The sequence below is a fragment of the Sceloporus occidentalis genome, unplaced genomic scaffold, assembly GCF_023333645.1.
Source record: "Sceloporus occidentalis isolate IW3139 unplaced genomic scaffold, rSceOcc1.0.p SCAF_7, whole genome shotgun sequence".
NCBI lineage: Eukaryota > Metazoa > Chordata > Lepidosauria > Squamata > Phrynosomatidae > Sceloporus > Sceloporus occidentalis.
In genome coordinates, this window is record NW_028316987.1 from 80,894,840 (window position 1) to 80,913,811 (window position 18,972).

General features: G+C 36.9%; 1 protein-coding gene across 3 annotated transcripts in view; it reads right to left on the bottom strand.

Annotated features, from left to right (window-relative positions):
* Nucleotides 1-428: 428 nt before the first annotated feature.
* Nucleotides 429-18,972, bottom strand: part of LOC149310017 (cullin-2) — a 48,281-nt gene continuing 29,737 nt past the window's right edge. For all 3 annotated transcript variants that reach the window (XM_089533494.1, XM_089533493.1, XM_089533496.1), the window contains exons 9-21: nt 18,310-18,472; nt 17,561-17,685; nt 16,296-16,403; nt 13,928-13,987; nt 13,494-13,622; nt 13,290-13,376; nt 11,980-12,132; nt 10,351-10,428; nt 5,491-5,557; nt 4,593-4,795; nt 3,421-3,522; nt 1,588-1,704; nt 429-1,016 (exon numbers count right to left, since the gene is read on the bottom strand). In XM_089533494.1, coding sequence (XP_089389620.1) covers nt 885-1,016; nt 1,588-1,704; nt 3,421-3,522; nt 4,593-4,795; nt 5,491-5,557; nt 10,351-10,428; nt 11,980-12,132; nt 13,290-13,376; nt 13,494-13,622; nt 13,928-13,987; nt 16,296-16,403; nt 17,561-17,685; nt 18,310-18,472 — 1,524 coding nt within the window. In that variant the 3' untranslated portion in view covers nt 429-884. The remainder of the gene's footprint in view (nt 1,017-1,587; nt 1,705-3,420; nt 3,523-4,592; nt 4,796-5,490; nt 5,558-10,350; nt 10,429-11,979; nt 12,133-13,289; nt 13,377-13,493; nt 13,623-13,927; nt 13,988-16,295; nt 16,404-17,560; nt 17,686-18,309; nt 18,473-18,972) is intronic.

Below are 18,972 nucleotides of genomic sequence, written 5' to 3' on the forward strand. Positions count from 1 at the left end.
GGCATCCTTCAGAAAACAAACAAGCACCAGGAACTGATGGGCATCTTCTTTTGGCCATTCCTACCTTATGACAGAATTCAGATCATAGTTCGATTATCTGTATCACATTCAGGTAACCAATTATTTTAACACCAGGCAAAATTATGGAAAAAGAGCCTAAATTATTTTCCCAGAAAATCAGAACTCTCTTGTTAAAGACTCACCTGTCTTGAACAATGTAACCAAGCAGGATCAGCTGTTTGAACAGAACTACAGAATCTACTTCCATGTTCACCTAAATGCAGTTGGGCAAAATGCACCTTGCTTCTGAATTAAAATTCAAAGGCCTTGGTTGTGGATGTGCTAAGGGGACAGTAAAAAATTTAGAAGTACTCCTTCACAGAATCTTTACTTCTGAATCAAAGTCAAGCCACACAATATATTCCATTTCTTTTATTTATTTGACAAGCAGCAGTATCATCATCTTTTTACATTTTAATGTAGATACAATTATTATGTTATCTGGCATATTACAATATTTAGTCTGTTTTAACATTTGTCTTTTAAGATACATTAAAAAACATCAACTGCAAACGTGGGGGGGATGGAGGGGGTGAAGGGGGAAGCATGGTATCCAACCAAAATTTCCACATGTCAGCAAGACTTCATTCACTCTCTCTTAGTAAAGTTTCAAGAAATGTCATGACATGGGCTTGGAATATCTATAGGCTTTTTTTCATTGACGCTCATGACGTGGCACTGGTGATGTTGTAAACAGCAGAAAAAACAGGGGCTGCCAAGTGACCAATTATGGAGGCACAACAGGCCTGCTTTTTTCCCCCACAGGACACACCAAGCAGTGACAGCAATGATCTCCGTACAACCAGATCTGCAGGGTATTAACCTCATGCTACATAGCTGTACTCATCCGCTGAGGCCTGGCTCCGTTCAATATACTGTTTGTCAATCAGAACTTCAATACATTTCTTAATCATGCTGATACTTGGGTTAAACCTAGCTCTTGATTGGCTAATTACCTGTGCAAGAGAGGAAGACACACACTTTATGTAACCATCATATAGTTAAAATGACCTGCAACAATCTCAACTTAGCCAAACAGTACAATATGTATATCACCATTAAAAGAAAGCATACTTCATTTTCTCTGACCTGGGGGCCAGTTCACACAGTATTTTTTAAACTGTGCATGAACAGGCCTGAGCTCTCCTAAGACCTTCAAAGCTGACATGAAAGGATGCTAATTACTTCCAGGGAAATGTACTTTAGGTTCATGAAAATGGTTACCCATTACTTTGGTGAAACCCTTCCCATGTGTTTCTTCATGATCCAAAGCCTACATCTCCTTTACTGTAGATGCACTACAACATCTTTATGTTGTCTGGTTTGCAGCTACCAGAGTGCCTACTATGGCATTTTGAATAAGATGTTAGGCATTTAAAACTCAATTCTATATTCAGAACTCCAACGTATGCAAAAAATGAAGGGATACTAATCCAGGCAAATTATCTATAGGTTTAAGCAATATATTTTACAATCTGAATATTACCCATGAGCAAGCCTGCCATGCCAAAGCACATACATTCTTACCTCCTGAATAAGAGCATTGTGTCGCAGCAGTTTCCGTGCTTTCATGATACGGACTATAGCAGCTTGAAGGTACATTTTCCTATCTTCATCTACAGCACTTCTGGTCTGCTCCATCTCCTGCAACATATGAACAAGCAACAACAGCTAAGAAAAGGGCAATGCAGTGGTCTCAGGCTGGTGTGTAGAGGACTGGCTTACTGAGGTGATTTTTTTTTTAACCAATGGGAATGAAACATTTTTCACATGAACTAGATGCTTTCCTGAATTGCAATGTACAGCACTGAAGTGACACAATCATCAGTATTTTAGAACTATCTAAAAATAGGCTTTCTATGTACATTAAGAGGCAATAGAAAATTATGCTATTTCTGAGTAAAAATGCTTGAAATGGTACTGCGATATAATTTTAAAGGTGACTCTCCATGAACTTCATGAGGTTTACTTCCTATTATAGTAAGCATACTTAGCACTGCGCTGCCAGAAATGATTTTGGGATCAGTGGAGTAACAAGAACAATGTGATAAAGTTTAGCTCATTATGAAATGGAGATTTAGGAGGCATTAGTTTTTTTAGCTTATCTAGATATTTGTTATGACATATGATTGAAAGGAATTACATTCCAAGGGCAAATGTTGTACTTTTGAAGCTGTAATTATTAACATGTTGAAACCACTAACTGCTAGCTAATACTGGACTGATAAGACTTAGACCCATACTGGAAAGTGGGAAGCCTTTTCTGCTACCAGGTTATTGCAGGTTTCTAGAAGCCATATTATAAATTATTATGTCTGTGTTCATTTAACAGGTAACATCATATACCAAGCAATTCATTGCTTGCTACCATCTGCAGTGCAACAAGTGAATACTCAAATTAAAATGACTTATTTCAAATGGAAAATGAATTGCCTGAAGATTAATTAGATCTTTTGTAAAACAGTATGTTGAGCAATGCCATCATTTTTAGTATTTTCTACTCCAGATACTGGCTACTGTGATAGCACTAGATAGTATGCCACGTTGTAAGTGTCTAGTAGTGCAGTATTTCTTGGGACACAGTGATAAATTTGTTCATGACAGTAATAACGTGGGAAGTTTCACTCAGATTTTGAAACATTAATAATTCAGAGCATCCAGAATAGAACTGAACAAGTACCATGAACTGCAGGATTATAAAAATGAAATCTCTACAGAAAAACAACACACATTTCTTTGTAAGGAAAAACAGTGCTAAACAGAATTTATGGTGTGTGAAAGTAGCATACACTGAGCAAAAATGAAAAAGGAAATTAAGAAGATAAATGAGATTACACATCAAAAACAATGGCCTGAATCCTGTTGCTACTCCCCAACTACAATAAACCCATTCACTCAACATAGAAATAAATCACCCTGATTTAATAGGTCTACTCCAGCTCACATTAACAGGATTTGGGTCTAGGATCTGCAAAGTTAAACACATTCATTGGAAGGTAAGCCTCAGCGAACCCAGGGGGCCTTCTTTCTGAGTTCATATGCCATTCATGCCATATGAATGAAGAAAAAAATGCAGGTTCTGTCAGAGAATTTCTGTCAGAGTAGTGAAACTAAATAATTTGATGAGACTCAATAAACTGAAAAAGTATCAAGCAGAAATGTGTCAGAAAATGGTATAACTTTAAAAAAAAAAACGAAAGGGTAATTTTTCTGGATATAGTACTTCTGGTTTATTCCTCTAACAAAGTCCCTGTCTTCCCAACACCAAAGCCTTTTCATTGGTTTTTAGAATCTATTTTAGTTTTATACCCATTATGGCACTTCAAGCGAGGTCATATGAAAGATGTTAACAATACTTGCCTGTGGTGTATCTTTTTGCATTGATGTTGTGATTTTAAATTTTGTTCGTTTACTGCTGAAGTTCATATTTAATGAAAAAGTAGATTCTGCCTCAATGTCTTCCTGCAATGAAAAAGGCATGTGTTATTTAGACTCATTCGGACACATACATTCATATGCACATGGGTGGCAAACATATTAACAGTTCATCTATTTCCCAAGAATGGCTTGCTTGGAAAAAAGTAACATATGGCTCACATCTCCTCTGTTGAAATGCAAACATATTACCACTTGTTCAAGTTGGTAGATTTGAAGTATTTACCTTTCCTATGGAGCAGCAACATGACTGCTTAAGACAAGGAGCCCAAGGCATATATTTAATATACATCATTGGTTTTAAAATGAGTCTAGTGTACTGTTGTCTTACCATGAACACAAACTCTCCTCCAAACTGTTAGAAATAGTTACTCTAATGTTACTAGAAAATATTTAGAGCAAACATTCTTGTATCAATCATGTCCTATTTGAATTTCACATGAATATTTCCAGGAAAAGTATATTTTTTAAGTTAAAATAAAATTGGCCATGGAAGAAATGCATCTTTGCATGTCAGCCTATGGGACAGATGTAGTTTTAAGGACTTGCTTACATTGCAAAATGAAAAGATACAGTTAAGAACTGCTTAAGCATCTGGTTACTGAACTTCCAAGGCTAGGAGTGCATTAGCCGATTTGTGCTTTGGGAAAGCCTCCCTGCTGACTAGGGAAGCTCAGATCTCTCTTGCAAGGAAGCTAGACAAAGTTAATGTTAAAAACAGGAAAGCAAACAAACAATCACCTCCCCTGCCCCAACCCCAGTTCCAAACTGTGGCTAGTATCCAAAGCACTGAAAGGTGCTCACAGGGGTTCCTGACTTTCTTCCCCATTTTTAACAGTGGATCTCCATGTTTTATTGAGGAACTGTTTTTTGGGGAAAAACAACCCACTGCATTTTTCAACAAGAGCATCCCAAACCTACAAGATGTGGCCAATATTCTATGCAGGCTCTGAAAAATAATTATCAGATGGCTTTGAAAAAAGGCTCTGCCAAAATATTCTGTTCTGATAAAAACCCATAAAAAGATTACAAATGCAAACGAGACAAGCAAAGATACTCCAGCAAGAAGAGATTCAGTGTTCCCTTCTGTGACATACCTTGTCTGAGTCATGGTTGATCATTTTGACATCAAGTAATGACTTGATTGTTTTTGTCAGTTCCTTCTCATTCATCTGAGTACTGTCTTGAAGATCTTTGTAACTGACAGTTTCGCTATTGTTAAAGGCAAGCAGCACTGCCATTTGGTAGGTAGTCACCATGGCTACATACGGTTTGCACAGATAATTCATTTTGACCTCACCTGCAAATTAGTTACACATTTTACACATTATTTTAACAAGCGGCTTACAATAGTACAAATAAAACATGACATTGCTTCTTCTGTTTCATTTGAGGGCAGACATGAAGCAGCCCAAATACTGGTTTTCATTTCTGGCCTTTTAGGATTCACTAACCTAACCTACCTTGCAGGGCTGTTGTGAAGAAAACTGATTTAAGAGTGGTAAAATGCTTTGATAACTACCAAGTGCTAAGGAAGTAATTTTATACTACAGTTAGAATATATTATCTAGTTTTACTATCTAGTTTACCTAGTTTTATCTAGCGTTGGCAGCCCGCATATTCAACTTGAATGTTATTATCACATTTTACTTTTTCTTCAAGATAAACTATTATTTAGGTATGAGTGCAGTCCTCAAAAATAACTTTTTTTTCTTTTTGGAAAATGCTCTGCTTCAAAATAAAGATAAAGATAAAAAAATAATGAAACCTATAGGCAAAAATAAAAGAAGATGAAAGTTCAGACACTCAAGTTGAGAGAAATCAGCAATATATTAACTGTTTCAGAGTAGGTAATTTAAAACATAAAGGTTTCTTCTCTACATAACAAAATTTGAAAGGCCATAATAGGTTTCAATAAGCAAAACTTGTTAGCATGATTTAAAATGAGTATTGTATAAAAAGTTTCAGAAGGTGGAAAAGGCACATTCAGTTTACCTGTGCAGAGGTAATGTAACCAGGTAAGCTTCCTCCCACTGAAATGTTGACTGTAAAACAATTCAAACTGTAAAACAAAATAATTCTTTAGGTCAAAGATTTAAAGAGATCAAGTCTTCAGCCAAATATCTCAAAGCAAGGAATTCTGGCTAACCCAGAACAACATGCAAAAATATAATGAACATTAATTTCTATATACAAATTGAGTCTCCCTTGTCCAAAATGTTAGGGATCAGAAGTGGTTTGGATTTCTGAGATTTTTGTATTTTTGTTTTTTGGAATATTTATATATACTTAATGAGATATCTTAGAGATGTGCCTGAACATGAAATTCATTTATGTTTCATATACACTTTACATACATATCCTGAGTGTAATTTTATACACAATATTTTTAATAATTTTGTGCATGAAACAAAGTTTGTGTACACCAAACCATCAGAAAGCAGAGGGGTCACTATCGCAGCATCCCATGTGGAAAATTTTGGATTTAAGAATATTTTAGATTTTGGAATTCTGCATAAGAGAGGCTCAGCTTGCATTAGAAATGTAACATATGTGTGGAAATTCATTATTCACAGGCTAGACAAGATCCAAATACAAGTAAAGTGCAATATTTATTAAGGACAGAAGAAGGTGTTCTGAGGCCATAGGATTTTTCAGTTTGTTCCCTGGCACTCAAGAGGTGAATAGGGCTAGTCTCTCAAATAGGACGATGTGGCCTCGGGTACACCCTATCTTCTGCTTTTAGGTACATTCCAGTTTCTTTAGCGCTGAAAGCATTCTGCTAAGACTGTTTTTTCAAAATGGTGTGTGCCGTGGGTTTGGAAATTTGCAAGCGAAACCTCCCAGGGTGCTATTGTTCCAAAGATTCAGATCCCACCCTAAAAAAGATCAACATTGGAGAAATACTGGAGCAAGAGATGCCAGATGTCCATGTTCAGGAAATCAGGAACCATATTGCAAACATATGTTGGATAATGGCACGCATCAAAGAATTTCAAAAGAAAATCATCCTGTGCCCTATAGGTTATAGCAAAATCTTTGATTTTGTAGATCATAAAAAGCTATAGGCCACACTTAAAGAAATGGGCGTGCTACAATATCTGACTGTCCTGATGTGTAACCTGTACTAATTACAAGAAATTATCATCAGAACAGAATATGGAAGAATGGAATGGTTTCCAATTGCCAAGGGGGCCATGCAAGGTTATGTTTCATCATGCCATCTGTTTAACTTGTATGCTGAATGTATAATATGTAAAAGAGGATTCAATTTGGAGGAAGGAGGTGTGAAAACTGGAGAAAGGAACATTAACAATCTAAGATATGCAGATGACATGAAACTACTAGCCGAAAATAGCAAAGACTTGGAACAATTACTGAAGAAAGACAAGGAAGCAAGTGCAAATGCAGGTCTACAGTTCAATATTAAGAAAGCAAACAAACAAAAATGACTACAGATGATTTACATAACTTTAAAGTAGACAGATGGGCAGACCCAATCAAGGAAGCCATGACCCTGAGTCTGCTGTTGATGACAAGAGTGGCTTGGAGCTCTCTCATTCATAGGGTCACCACACATTGAATTCAGTTTGACAGCAGTTAACAACAAACAGTCTTTTACAGAGTGGTTTGAGCATTTGACCATGACTCTGGAAACCAGGGTCTGAATCCCTGCTTGGACATGGAAACTCATTGGGTACCCTTGGACACGTTACTCTCTCTCAGCCCCAGAAGAAGGCAAAGGCAAACCCCCTCTGAACAAATCCTGCCAATAAAACACTGATAGGTTTCCTTTAGTGTTGCTATAAGTTGGAAACAACTTGGAAGGCACAGAACAACAGCATAATATTTTAATCCAAAGATATAGCCATGTTAGTCTGTAGAATCAGCATGTAGAAATATTTTGTAGCCAACTTCTTTCTTTCAGGTAGTCTTTTAACAAATTTCAATGTTTTTAACATCATAAATTGTCTGTTTTTAAATACCTTTTAAATTTATATTTTTACTGAAGTTTGTATATATGTTTTTAAAATCTGCTTTTAAAATATGTTGTAAGCCATCTTGACTCCTATTACTGGGAGAAAGGCAGAATATAAATGGACAAAACAACAACAACCTCATATTCAAACTCTGAAATCAAAGTTCAAAGAACCAGTTCTTAAATGTTAAAGTGACTGGCAAGTGACTATGGTTCTCAATTATATGCACACTGGTAACCCTGATTGTTTCCTGGTGTCTCTTCTTGAACTTACCAAAAAGGTCACTAGAGGAGCTAGCAAATAAATTGTGTTGTTGCTATTTAGTGGTCCCATAGCACTAAGACATAACTTCAAAAGTTGCTAGCTTTTCAGTCACAAGAGATTATAGGTGAATGGCCTTTACAATATTTCATTATTATAAGGAAGAGTCATTACAGAGTTTATAGAAAGATAAGCCATCCCAGTTCATTCTTTTTCCGCTTATCTAATACCAATTAAATATATATCAGGATCGTAGGACACCACTATTATCTATAACAGAAGAGTCACATACCATTCTATTATTTATGATTTTCTAATTTTTAACAGAACATGGGTTATAACTGGGTCGACTGGATAGATCTTATTACCTGTATTATATAGCGGTTCACTAATTAAGCAATATTTAAATACATTTACTGTATGAATGTCTAGTGTTTGATCCCAGTAAAAACATCTATCTTAATTAATAGTCATAGAGATAAAAAAATGTGTTTCACATTAAGATATATTTATCACTCATTAATTAGGTTAATGACTCATTAAATAAAATTGATACCTACAGTTGAAATTACTGAAACATCATAAAAAAAACTAGGTCTAATTTAATTCTCAATCCTCAGGGTTGGAATTTATTGGGGCCATCTCCCAATGCTACCACAAGATTTGAAAGGAAAAAAAAGCTTAGCAGACTTTCAGTTTCAGAGTCTCCTTTTTTCCTTTGAAGCCTGTCAGAAATGAGCTCAGAAAAAAGGGCAAATTCTATCTAAATTCTAAGTACATTAGTTAATTTTCACTGATCAAATAAATTAGAAAGCAGGATTTAGAAAGCAAATCACTGATTAAAATGACATTTTAAATTGCACCATGTTAAGCCCTTATTAAGGCTGTTGCTAACATTTCAATTCTACAAATTCTGCAAGAAAGGCTGATGTCAACTAACGATTTGCTCATCAGTCCCTCATTACCCTTCATTATGTGTCTTCACTTACCCCCAGGGGAGTACACAAAAACTTAAGACACATTCCTTTAAATTATCAAAGAATGCTCTAGAGTGTCCAGCTGTATAATGCTGGGCACATGTGGATTGCACACTGCTTCACAGGAAGATTTAACAAAGACAATCAACATCTGGAGCAAGATTCATTCAGATTTTTTACAGCTAAAGTTGTTAATTTATATCATTACTTGCACATTTAGGCTGCAATCTATGAGTAAGCCACATTGCACTCTGCCTTATATCCCATGGTATTACTCTATGAGCACAGACGTTTTGACAGCTTGCATCCATGTGCAGGTGTCAAATTCAGTATTTTGATTCAGTTTGAGCAAGGTATTGAACACCTCATTATTAACACTGCAGGAAGATAGGTGTTGCTTGTACCAATTTATTCTGGTAGCAATCATGTGTGACTGCTAATCAAGCATCACCAACTCTTGTCATTTTTCCACTAGTACAAAACTGAATATAATCCAAGATATAGGACAGTGTGGGCTTCAGGATTCGAATCTTGGCTCAGCCATGGAAGCCCACTGGGGGACCTTGGGCAAGTCACACTCCCTCATCCTCAGAGGATGGCAAAATGGGAACCCCCCCCCCCCAACGACGCTTGCCAAGAAAACCCCATGATAGGTGTGCCCTAGGATCTCCATAATGACTTGAAGGCACACAACAACAAGAAATAGGATAGAGCTATTACACACACACATATATAGGCAAACAGCTGTTCCTCAAATAACTTTCTAAAGCATATCCAAAGACTGTGCGATATAATTCAGTGAAACTTATACAACTAATGTATCGTCCTACAACCCAGACCTCCTTCCATGAGAGTGCAGAACACATTCTACATCAAGATTTCATTCACAGCTTTAAATCACAATCATCCCTGGTGTGAGCCATGTCACGGTTTCTTTATGTACAGCTTCTATACAGCTTGCTCTCCTCCCTGCCTCCCTCATCTCTTCTGTATTTTACTGTCATTATATACCAGGAAACTGGAAAAGCATCCAGTTTACTTTCCCTATCTCCATTCCAGTAACTGAGATTCAGTTAAATAGTCAAGGTAGCAATTACTAAAAAACCTATTTTGACAACTGGAGCAAGAGATGCTTATTTATTTATTTTTAAAGTAAAGAATAGCAAGATGCTACTGTCTAGGAGAAAAATGCAAGATTGAAGAACTGGGAAAAGCTGCCTTCTCCAATCTAGATCTTTTCTCCACTCCAAATAGGAGCTGACTTTTCCTGTTCCTATTTGTGGTGGAAGCTGGCTGGACTGGGGCTGCGTGTCTGTTTGCTGCAGCCCCAATCCAGCCTTAACTGCAGTGGCTCCAAACTGCCCCACTGGGGCCATTTGTTTCACCCCTCAATTATATATGTGTCCACTGTTTTCCATACCCCAGGAAAGTTTTAGAAGAATACCATACTCATACCATCTATTCCTTAACATGCATAGAACTAGTAGAGTGCATTGTGTGAAGGCACACAAACTCAACAAGGTTGCCATGATTTATACATAATGAAGATGGCCTCTGTTGTAAGACTGATTTAGTTTTTCAAGCCCAGACTTAATACCACTTGTTATTAATCTGCAAGAAATCTCCTACTAACCTACCATCTGTACACTTTTTTCCAGTTCCTGAGGAATTGCAAATGTAGATGAAGGAGCCTGAGTCAAAGGCCATGCACCAGCCTGAAAATATAGCACAATAAATATTTTTGTAAATATACAAACTAGATTTACAAAGAAATATAAAGCATCTGTCATTTCTAAAACAAAAAAGAATCCAAAGCTATGATAGGTAAGATGAATCAGAATGAATACTATTAATATCAGCTTCACTTGAAATAAGGGAACAACAATGGAAAGCCAGGAAGTTCCAGAAAACCTATTTGAAAAACCCTAAGTCTTTTTTACCCACATAGCAGCATATGGGGTGGTGAAAGAAGGAAACTCCTGCTTTCCTGTTGTCCAAGCCAGCTGTTAAAAAAATGTCTCTTACTCTGCTGCAGGATGACAATTTATCCACATCTAATATAAGAATGAAGACTGGGATGAACCAGAAATAATACCCAGAACCAATCAGCACAAGATATTTTGCTGCCTGAGAAAGAAGACAAAATGGTAGCTACCCAACCCCCAAAGAAGCTGGTCAAATTGATCATGGAATCTTACTTTGGTACAACATCCTTCACTACACCTGACACCATGCTAACAAATGGGGTACCAGGAAAGTCATGTGATGCATGTACAATTCTTTCTCATGACAACTTGCTTCTCTCTATTGCTCACCATGTGCTCCTGATGCAGCCAAACACTAGCCACCTTACTCTGCTTAACAAGGGAAACAGTGCAAGTTGACACATGTATCTTCTACATCATCCCACATCTCACCCATTACTGTTAACTTCTGTCTGTAGATTTTTGAGAGTTAAAAATCCTAATCACTCTGCTGTCTTTCCTGGAGTCGACTGAAATCTTGAGTTCTTGGTTTGAGAAAGAATTCACACACACACACACACATATATATATATTAATGAGGGTTGCTCTGCTGGGCAGACTGGCATTATGGAGATGCACTATTCTACAATATCTTTTCCTTCATCTATTCTACCTGCTTTTCTGCTGAGGTTCCTCAATTTGAGGGAAGTGTACAGCAACCACTGGGAAAAGCATTGAGTTATAGAAGCTGCTTTAAGCCCTGAATATGTACAGCCCCTATGAATGGCAATATATAGGTTCAATTCTAGTGTGCCTTAATATGTTCCTGAAGAATTACAGGTTGCAGGCAACAATACAGAACACCAACTAAGTGTCCAAACCAGTCTCTCCACATGATGAGTTGTACTTCTGCATTGTGTATCTCTTTTGTGGAACTCTGTTAGTATGATTTAGCATTCAGTGCCTGAAGAAAGCAGGGGTCATCTCAGACTATACATACAGACATGCTTGCTTGGAAAGAGGAAATAATAATAATAATAATAATAATAATAATAATAATAATAAAAAAGAGGAATTACTAACATTTGTGACATCGTCAAGTAGACCAAGGTACTATCAAAATGGGAAGGACCAGCATATTTAAGGGAAATCTTAAGTTTTTGGAAATGTAAAAATCTTATGTGGGAGGGAACTAAAGGAGAAAAAGAAATAGCATTCCAAACTGGGATGTATTGTTGCAGATCCCACTTGCACTATCACCATTACACATATAGAATAAACTCTACATAAACCTAGACATACCTGAAGAACATATATCTGAAAACTAATTCCCAAATCTACGACAGTGTCTTGATTTTTTATGAAGTTGTTGAACTTGTTGTTAAGGTCAGCACTCACACTCATGTCTGTATACATTCGATGCAACTTGCTAGTAAACTCATAACCACAGGCTTGCTGGAAAACACAACCAAACATATTAGATTTGTAGACAAAGCACACAATTGTAAATATTAGCAAGTGAACAGCCTCTCCCGCATCTTACAGGAATACACTGGTATGGAGGTATGTGTCTCATCAGATGCTGTAGGACTGTAATTCCCATCGTCTGGAGAGCTGCATGCTCTCCATTTTTGTCAATATAGTAACAAACTGAAACAATTTTTTCACCTAGTTTTTAAAGGCTTTTACAATGTTGCTCCAGCATGGGCTGAGGAGCAGTGATATGATTGCTGCCATTATATTTCTTTACAAGTGTTACTTTTCTTATAGTGGCTATGCTCACACCCTTTATAGTACTATGGGAAATTTTCAGAACTGTTCCAGCCATGGGGGATAAGAGTGGGCAGAGCAGAAGAAATGGTGTCATTCAACTACAGTGGTGCCACAGATATTCAATAAGTATCCATGAAAGCCAAACACACAATGACTGCAGTGACACAATCTATGCAGTTGTGAGCTAGTTTAAGAGTTCTCCCAGATACTAGCTGATATGTCTTGAAACCAGCAGAACAACTTAACCAGACATTATGAGTTGACATGAGACAGATATGTGTATTGCAGGCAGTGAAGGCTCCACTTTGTATTGTCTGAGGAACTCTCTCTATGCAGCCTTAGAATGGCAAGGGCTGGAACTTCCTAGCTTACATCATCTTGGCACCATCTGCTGGCTCTTTTTTACAATGACAATTTTCAGCCAGCTAATTCTGAGCACAGTTGTAAATAGGGGACAATCCACTAAAACGTCTCAGTAGATTGTCATTACAGTAAGATCCCTATATTCTTGGGACTAGTATCTGTGGTTTCATTTATGCACCTCTGAAAAAATATGACCTCTCTAGGTCCTTCAGCATGATTCTATGGTATGCCACTGTTGGAAATTATTAATTTCAGCAGGGTTTGCTATTATCCACAGTTTTACATCTGCCCAGTAAAGCTGAGAATGTATTCATGATCGATATGTGGATCATACATATAGTCAGAACAATTAGCAGCTGCCCTGCCAACTTAGGTAGGAATGAAAGCATGTCTAGGGAAGTTCTTTGAGAATCAATTTATTGACAGTTTACATTAGTGTAGAGTTGATTCTTCTGAACTGTTAAACTTGTAATTACCTTCAATTTGTTAATCATAGCTTCTTCAGAGTCCATGGACATGGACAAACCATGTATAAGCCGTTTTGCCAACATTCTGGCATAGAACTGTATTAAAGAAAAGCAAGAGTTCAGGTTTCTTTGTATTTCATACACAGAATATCCAAGAACAGGGAAGAAACACATAAATTAACTAACATAAATAGTTTTTTAATGGTGATTTACCTTTTGGAAAACATCTTTATCATCGATGTACTTGAAAACGGTAATGAAGCTAGTAAGTTTGTCTTCAACTTCATTTTCTGTCATGCCTTTTGCTGATTTTTTTAGCAAGTTGTCACAATACTTGGCCAGCTCAAGTGAAAAAAAAAGTTAAGCTAAATTAGGAGTGAGGAAAGTGTTCATCTGCCTTTGCATCCAAAGCCACCCCAAGAGCCACTAGTTTCAGTGGGTCTACTTCAATGTTGGATTTCAGTCAGAGCACATTTCCACTTTTATTAACCTATGTAAGTTCCTTCCAATTTAAGCCATAACAAAAACATTTGTAAATTCCATTGCTTTAATAAGATAGAGTAATTTGAAATGCCTTTAGGGCTTAACATTATCAGAAAAGATTTCATGCTTATATATGAGCACATAAACAAATATGAGATGCTTACCAGCTCAGGAGCTTTACAGATAGACTTTGGTTCCCTATAGTTCACTACTGATGTCAAAGCCTATTTAAGAACACAAGGAAAACAATTTTTACACAGGCATGCTGACACCACAGTGTAATATAGTCATATATTAGCCATATATTTCAGTTAATTCCAAACTCCTTTCCAGTAAAGACGTGTAGGCTCTATCATTTGAAACCAGATCCAAGCAAAAGTTTCAGAATGACCGATCTGTTTCTTCTCCTTCCTCTCATAATTGCTACTGCTACATATCTAGCAATACACTAAAAACTGCATAGATATAAAAGGGATATTTCTCTATCAATCAGGTTAACAAAAAACCAACTACAGTGGGCACTGAATAAATCAGTTGCAAAGGTATGCCTTGCTTCTTGATCAAATGTCCTGACTATTGTGCTTTTAAGAAAGATTCACAAGACAATATTGAGATCTTGAAAGCTGTTGTTAGTAGTGAAGCACAAAGGAAGAAATTTTAACAATTTTACTTGTTGCTTGTAAAGCATATCTTGCATTTTAAATTTTTCAATATCCTGAATAAATTTTTAAGAAACCATTTCCTTTTAGAAATCATTGGGTTATGTCAAGGATGTGTCTGGCAGAATTCTTTCACCATGAAGGCTGAATTGAGATTGAGATAAATTCTTGGGGAGGGGAGGTCACATTCCATGGAGGGAAGGAGCAAAAGTGACAGAGCGGTATCAGAAATACTAGTATGTATATCTTAAAGTTCTTACAACCAATAATTAAGCCTTAGGAAAGACATTTCAATCTTTTTTAGAAAATAAAATATAAAAGCTGAAAATCACGAAATTACAGTATCATGAGAGGTGGGGCTCAACTGTCTGGCCAGAATGGAATACCAAGGGAAACGGATTTGCTCCAGAAGCACATGTTCCCTGTCACTAATTTATATTTTGTACTAAGAAGCAGAATAGGAAAGAATTGCTCTTTGGAAAGAGGAATGAACATATACTGGCTTTGTGGTAATAGACAACAATTTTAAATATGCAGCAACAACATATGGCAATCTCCTGCTTTTCTGAATGAGAGTAAAATGTTCAAAAATTCTTATCAGAGAACAGTATCATGAAACACAAAATTTTTAGTACAAAATTCTTTCAACTTTGGAACAGTAGGGGGGGGGGAATTAAACATCTCATCAATAACTGCACCTGCAATCTGCCCAATTTTTGTCTGTTTATAAGGTTCTTGCAACTGTTTGTTTGAAGGAATAGAAACCTATGCATGGACTTCTCAATGTGACTATTCAGTGCAGCCCTTTAGATCATGACTTCCATGCTATCTAGGGGATCACTTCTAGTACAAGAGGTTCTTGTAGCATCTTGACATGAATAAGTGAACTATTTCTATCTTTTTAAAAAATAAAACCCATGCTATCAGTTTAGTTTGCAATAGCCTGAAATTTATTCTAAAGTGAATCGAAGATATAAGGTCATCCCCTTTCCACAACTACTTAAATTATCAAAGTACAATTAAAGTGACTGAAAATAATTTAAGATTCAAAACACATTGCAGAAATAATCCAGTTTGAGACCACTTAAACTGCCCTGGCTCAATTCTAGGGAATTCTGGGAATTGTAGTTCTGTGAGGCAGTTAGTCTTCTCTGTCAGACAGCTCTGGTGCCCCCAACAAACTCCAGTTCCCAGGGCAGTTAAAGCAGTCTCAAACTGGATTATTTCTGCAGTGTGTTTTGGACTGAGTCACGGTAAGCAAAGCCAGAGTTATAGTTGGACATGATTTGACAATCATGTCAAAGGGGAAACCGTTATCTTTTTAAGCAAAGACAAATTCACTATTGCTATTTAGTACTCAATGTATTCTTGAAAGCTTAAATGAATTTTAGGAGACTAAGGACCGGAATAGCCCAGCATAAAAAGCTGGCTTCCAGCTGGCTTGAGGGCATGGTGTACACATGACGCACAGCCCCAAGATGCCCGGAAGCCAGCTTCATGCCACTCAGCTGCCCACACATGGGCTAGTTTCCAGGAGCTCCAGCAGCATGGTTTTTAGATGTCACATGCCACCAGAGCACCTTAAAGCTGACTTCTGGCTGTGGCAGTGCTGAAAAGACAGTTTTTTTGCCAGTGCAAAAAGGAACGACTATTTGCCACTTCTTTTTCAGTCACCAAAAAGGCAGACTAGGGACACAGCACGTGGTTGCTGCAGCCCCAATCCAGCTTTGTCAGGGGCGATCTGTTTCGCCACTTAATCATGATTAATTTAAGCTTCAATTTAAGATCAGTAAATGAACCCTAAGCATGACAATTCTTGATCTAATCTATGCTGTTTATAATTTAGTAAATATAAGAACTGCACTGGAAATACCTTGTCAAGAGCACTCATAAAACGCTGATCACCATTCAAAACAGTGTTGATGAGCTGAACAAATTTACCATGTACTTCCAACACTGACTCCACAAACTGAGTGGGCATCTGAGAACAGAATCACAGATTTTAAAAGGCAACAAGAGAGTAATGCTAGAAACAGACAGTTTACTAAATAGTTTTTAGCTAAGTAATTTTTCCAGAAAGAAAGCTTGAAGAGTTAAGCAGAAACTAAACAGTGGAAGTGTGGAAAAGGATAACGTCAAGGGAGCATTTGTTACACAACTGCATCAGAAAAATTCATCCATTTTATTCAATTTATACTTACCATAAGAAAAATCAGCTTGTACTGATCACATGAAACAATATGTTGATCACTACAGTCTTTCAAGAACAGAGGTGCAAGGCATATCTATACAGGTTTATTGTTTTATTTGGGGTGGGGTGGGGGTGGCCATCTCTAGTCTCCCACATATGTATACACTAAAGGACTCTTTAGTATACAGTGGGTCCTTCAGATTTGCTGGGGTTAGGGGAACAGCAACCCCATAAAAGTGAAAAAACAAACACTTTTTAAAACCTGACAGACCACCTCTCTAGGAATGTCTGGGTGCTCCAGTACAACTCTATGGCCAACATCCAGCAGATACTGACCATATAAATGCACTGGAGGACCTACAAATGCCTAGAGAATTGTTTTCTCCAGGAATTTCTAGGACCTCCAGCATGGGTCTATGGTCAACATCCAGCAAAGTTGTACTGGAGGACCTAGAGATTCCAAGAGAGAACATATTAATCAAATTTATGAATAATCAAATCCACAAAAGTCAAAGTTACAAATGTGGAGAGGAAATTGTATTACCAATTCCCAGGATTCAGGCTTAAAGTAGTATGGAGCACCACCATGTAGACATTGTATATGCAAAATCTAATAATGTAGTCTACAATAACACTGCCTGAAGACAGTGAGATCTGCAGTTCACCAAAGCGTGGCAGCCAACCGGTGAAAGCTGTATTAAAGGACTATTGGACTATAAGTGATTTAAGTCTGTTGTAAAACACTCAGCCACTATTGTATTCAAATCCAGTCAAAAGCATAACAAAGTCACAACTGTGCCAATAAAAATGTACAAATCACTTCTCTGGTAGATATAGTTAATGAACTCTGAAAACTTTATGGAAATATCAAAACAAGTTCCAAGAAAGTCTCTAAATTTTGAACGATCAAAAAAATAATTTCCTTTCCTTTCCCATTGCAAACTTACATTTTCCTGAGAAAGATTGCTGGTTGCTCTAAGGCCCTCATCATGGATATGGTTTTGTAGTTCCTGAATCATATGAGGTAAACCACTTGGCACAGCATGAAGCAATGTGTACATATTTGCCATATCTGCAAAAAAGGGGGGAAGATTTAAGCTTTCAGGATACAATAAATAAATAAATTTCAGATATTAATATTAGAACAACATAATGATTTTGAAGACAGCTAAAATATCCTAGGATACTAAGAAATGAACAGAATACATAGGCTGCATCTGTAAGCCAGAGATTCTGGCTTACTAAACCACAGTGTATGTCCTGCATATTACTGCATGTAGCTTTTTTGGTTCTCCTATTGACTTTACCAAGTGAATAAACACACTACAGAGAGTGCTTTGCATTACATTTCAATGTAGGATTCATAGATATAGCCATGTTAGTCTGTAGAATCAGTATGCGGAGAGATCTTATAGGACCTTTGAGACTAACTGAAAGAAAGAAGTTGGCAGCATGAGCTTTCGTACACTTCAGACTGCTTTCTCAGATGCTTTTGGTGAAGTGAAAGCCAGGAACAGACATATATATGCCATAGGTATGTGAGAATTCAAATTCAAAATCCTGTGGGTAAGTAAATGAAGTACATCTATTATACTAATAAAAATGTCGATGTAGATTTGTCCAAGTAAAATATTTAGGAGGCAGAATACTTTTACTCCATGTGGAATCAAGCTTTTATCAGACTATAAACTTTTACCATTTCGTTTTTCTTGTCGGATGATGTTATGGCATTCTGCATGAAGGAACTGTAAATGTTCCGCTACCATTCGTTGTTGGCATTCATTAATTACTTTGCCATAGGAGCTGGGGTGCAAGTATTTTCGACATCTCATTTCTTCATCTTTTAATCTACTTAAAACCTAAGAGCAATTTTCAAGATAGAGAATATGATAAAATACTCAGAAAGAAAGATTGGAAAGAATATTGAAGATTGAAACAACAGAGTAAAATACAGGCCGAGGCAGTAGTATAGTACAATGGGTACATTTTTCCAAACCATACCCTTGTGAATATCATTCTCTTCTTTTGGCCAACAATAGCCTGTTGAGTGTATTAAATACACTGCAAAGTGACCAAGGAGAAGTACTTCTTATGTGATTTCAGCAACAAAATTACCCAGGATCACTCAACACAGATTAGTTATGCCCTAGTTTATCTCAGTTATATACTGTCCTTGTATATTTAGTGTACATTGGTGTAACATGGGAATTCTACTAAAAAAGAGAGGCAGAAGATGATTTAACAAGATTCCAGACAACCCATTCATGAGAATCTTCTACAGGTTAAAAACTACATTGCATCCTGTGACATGAGGGAAGGCTGTTTCAGAAGGAAAAATCCATCTTAACCTCTCTGAAAG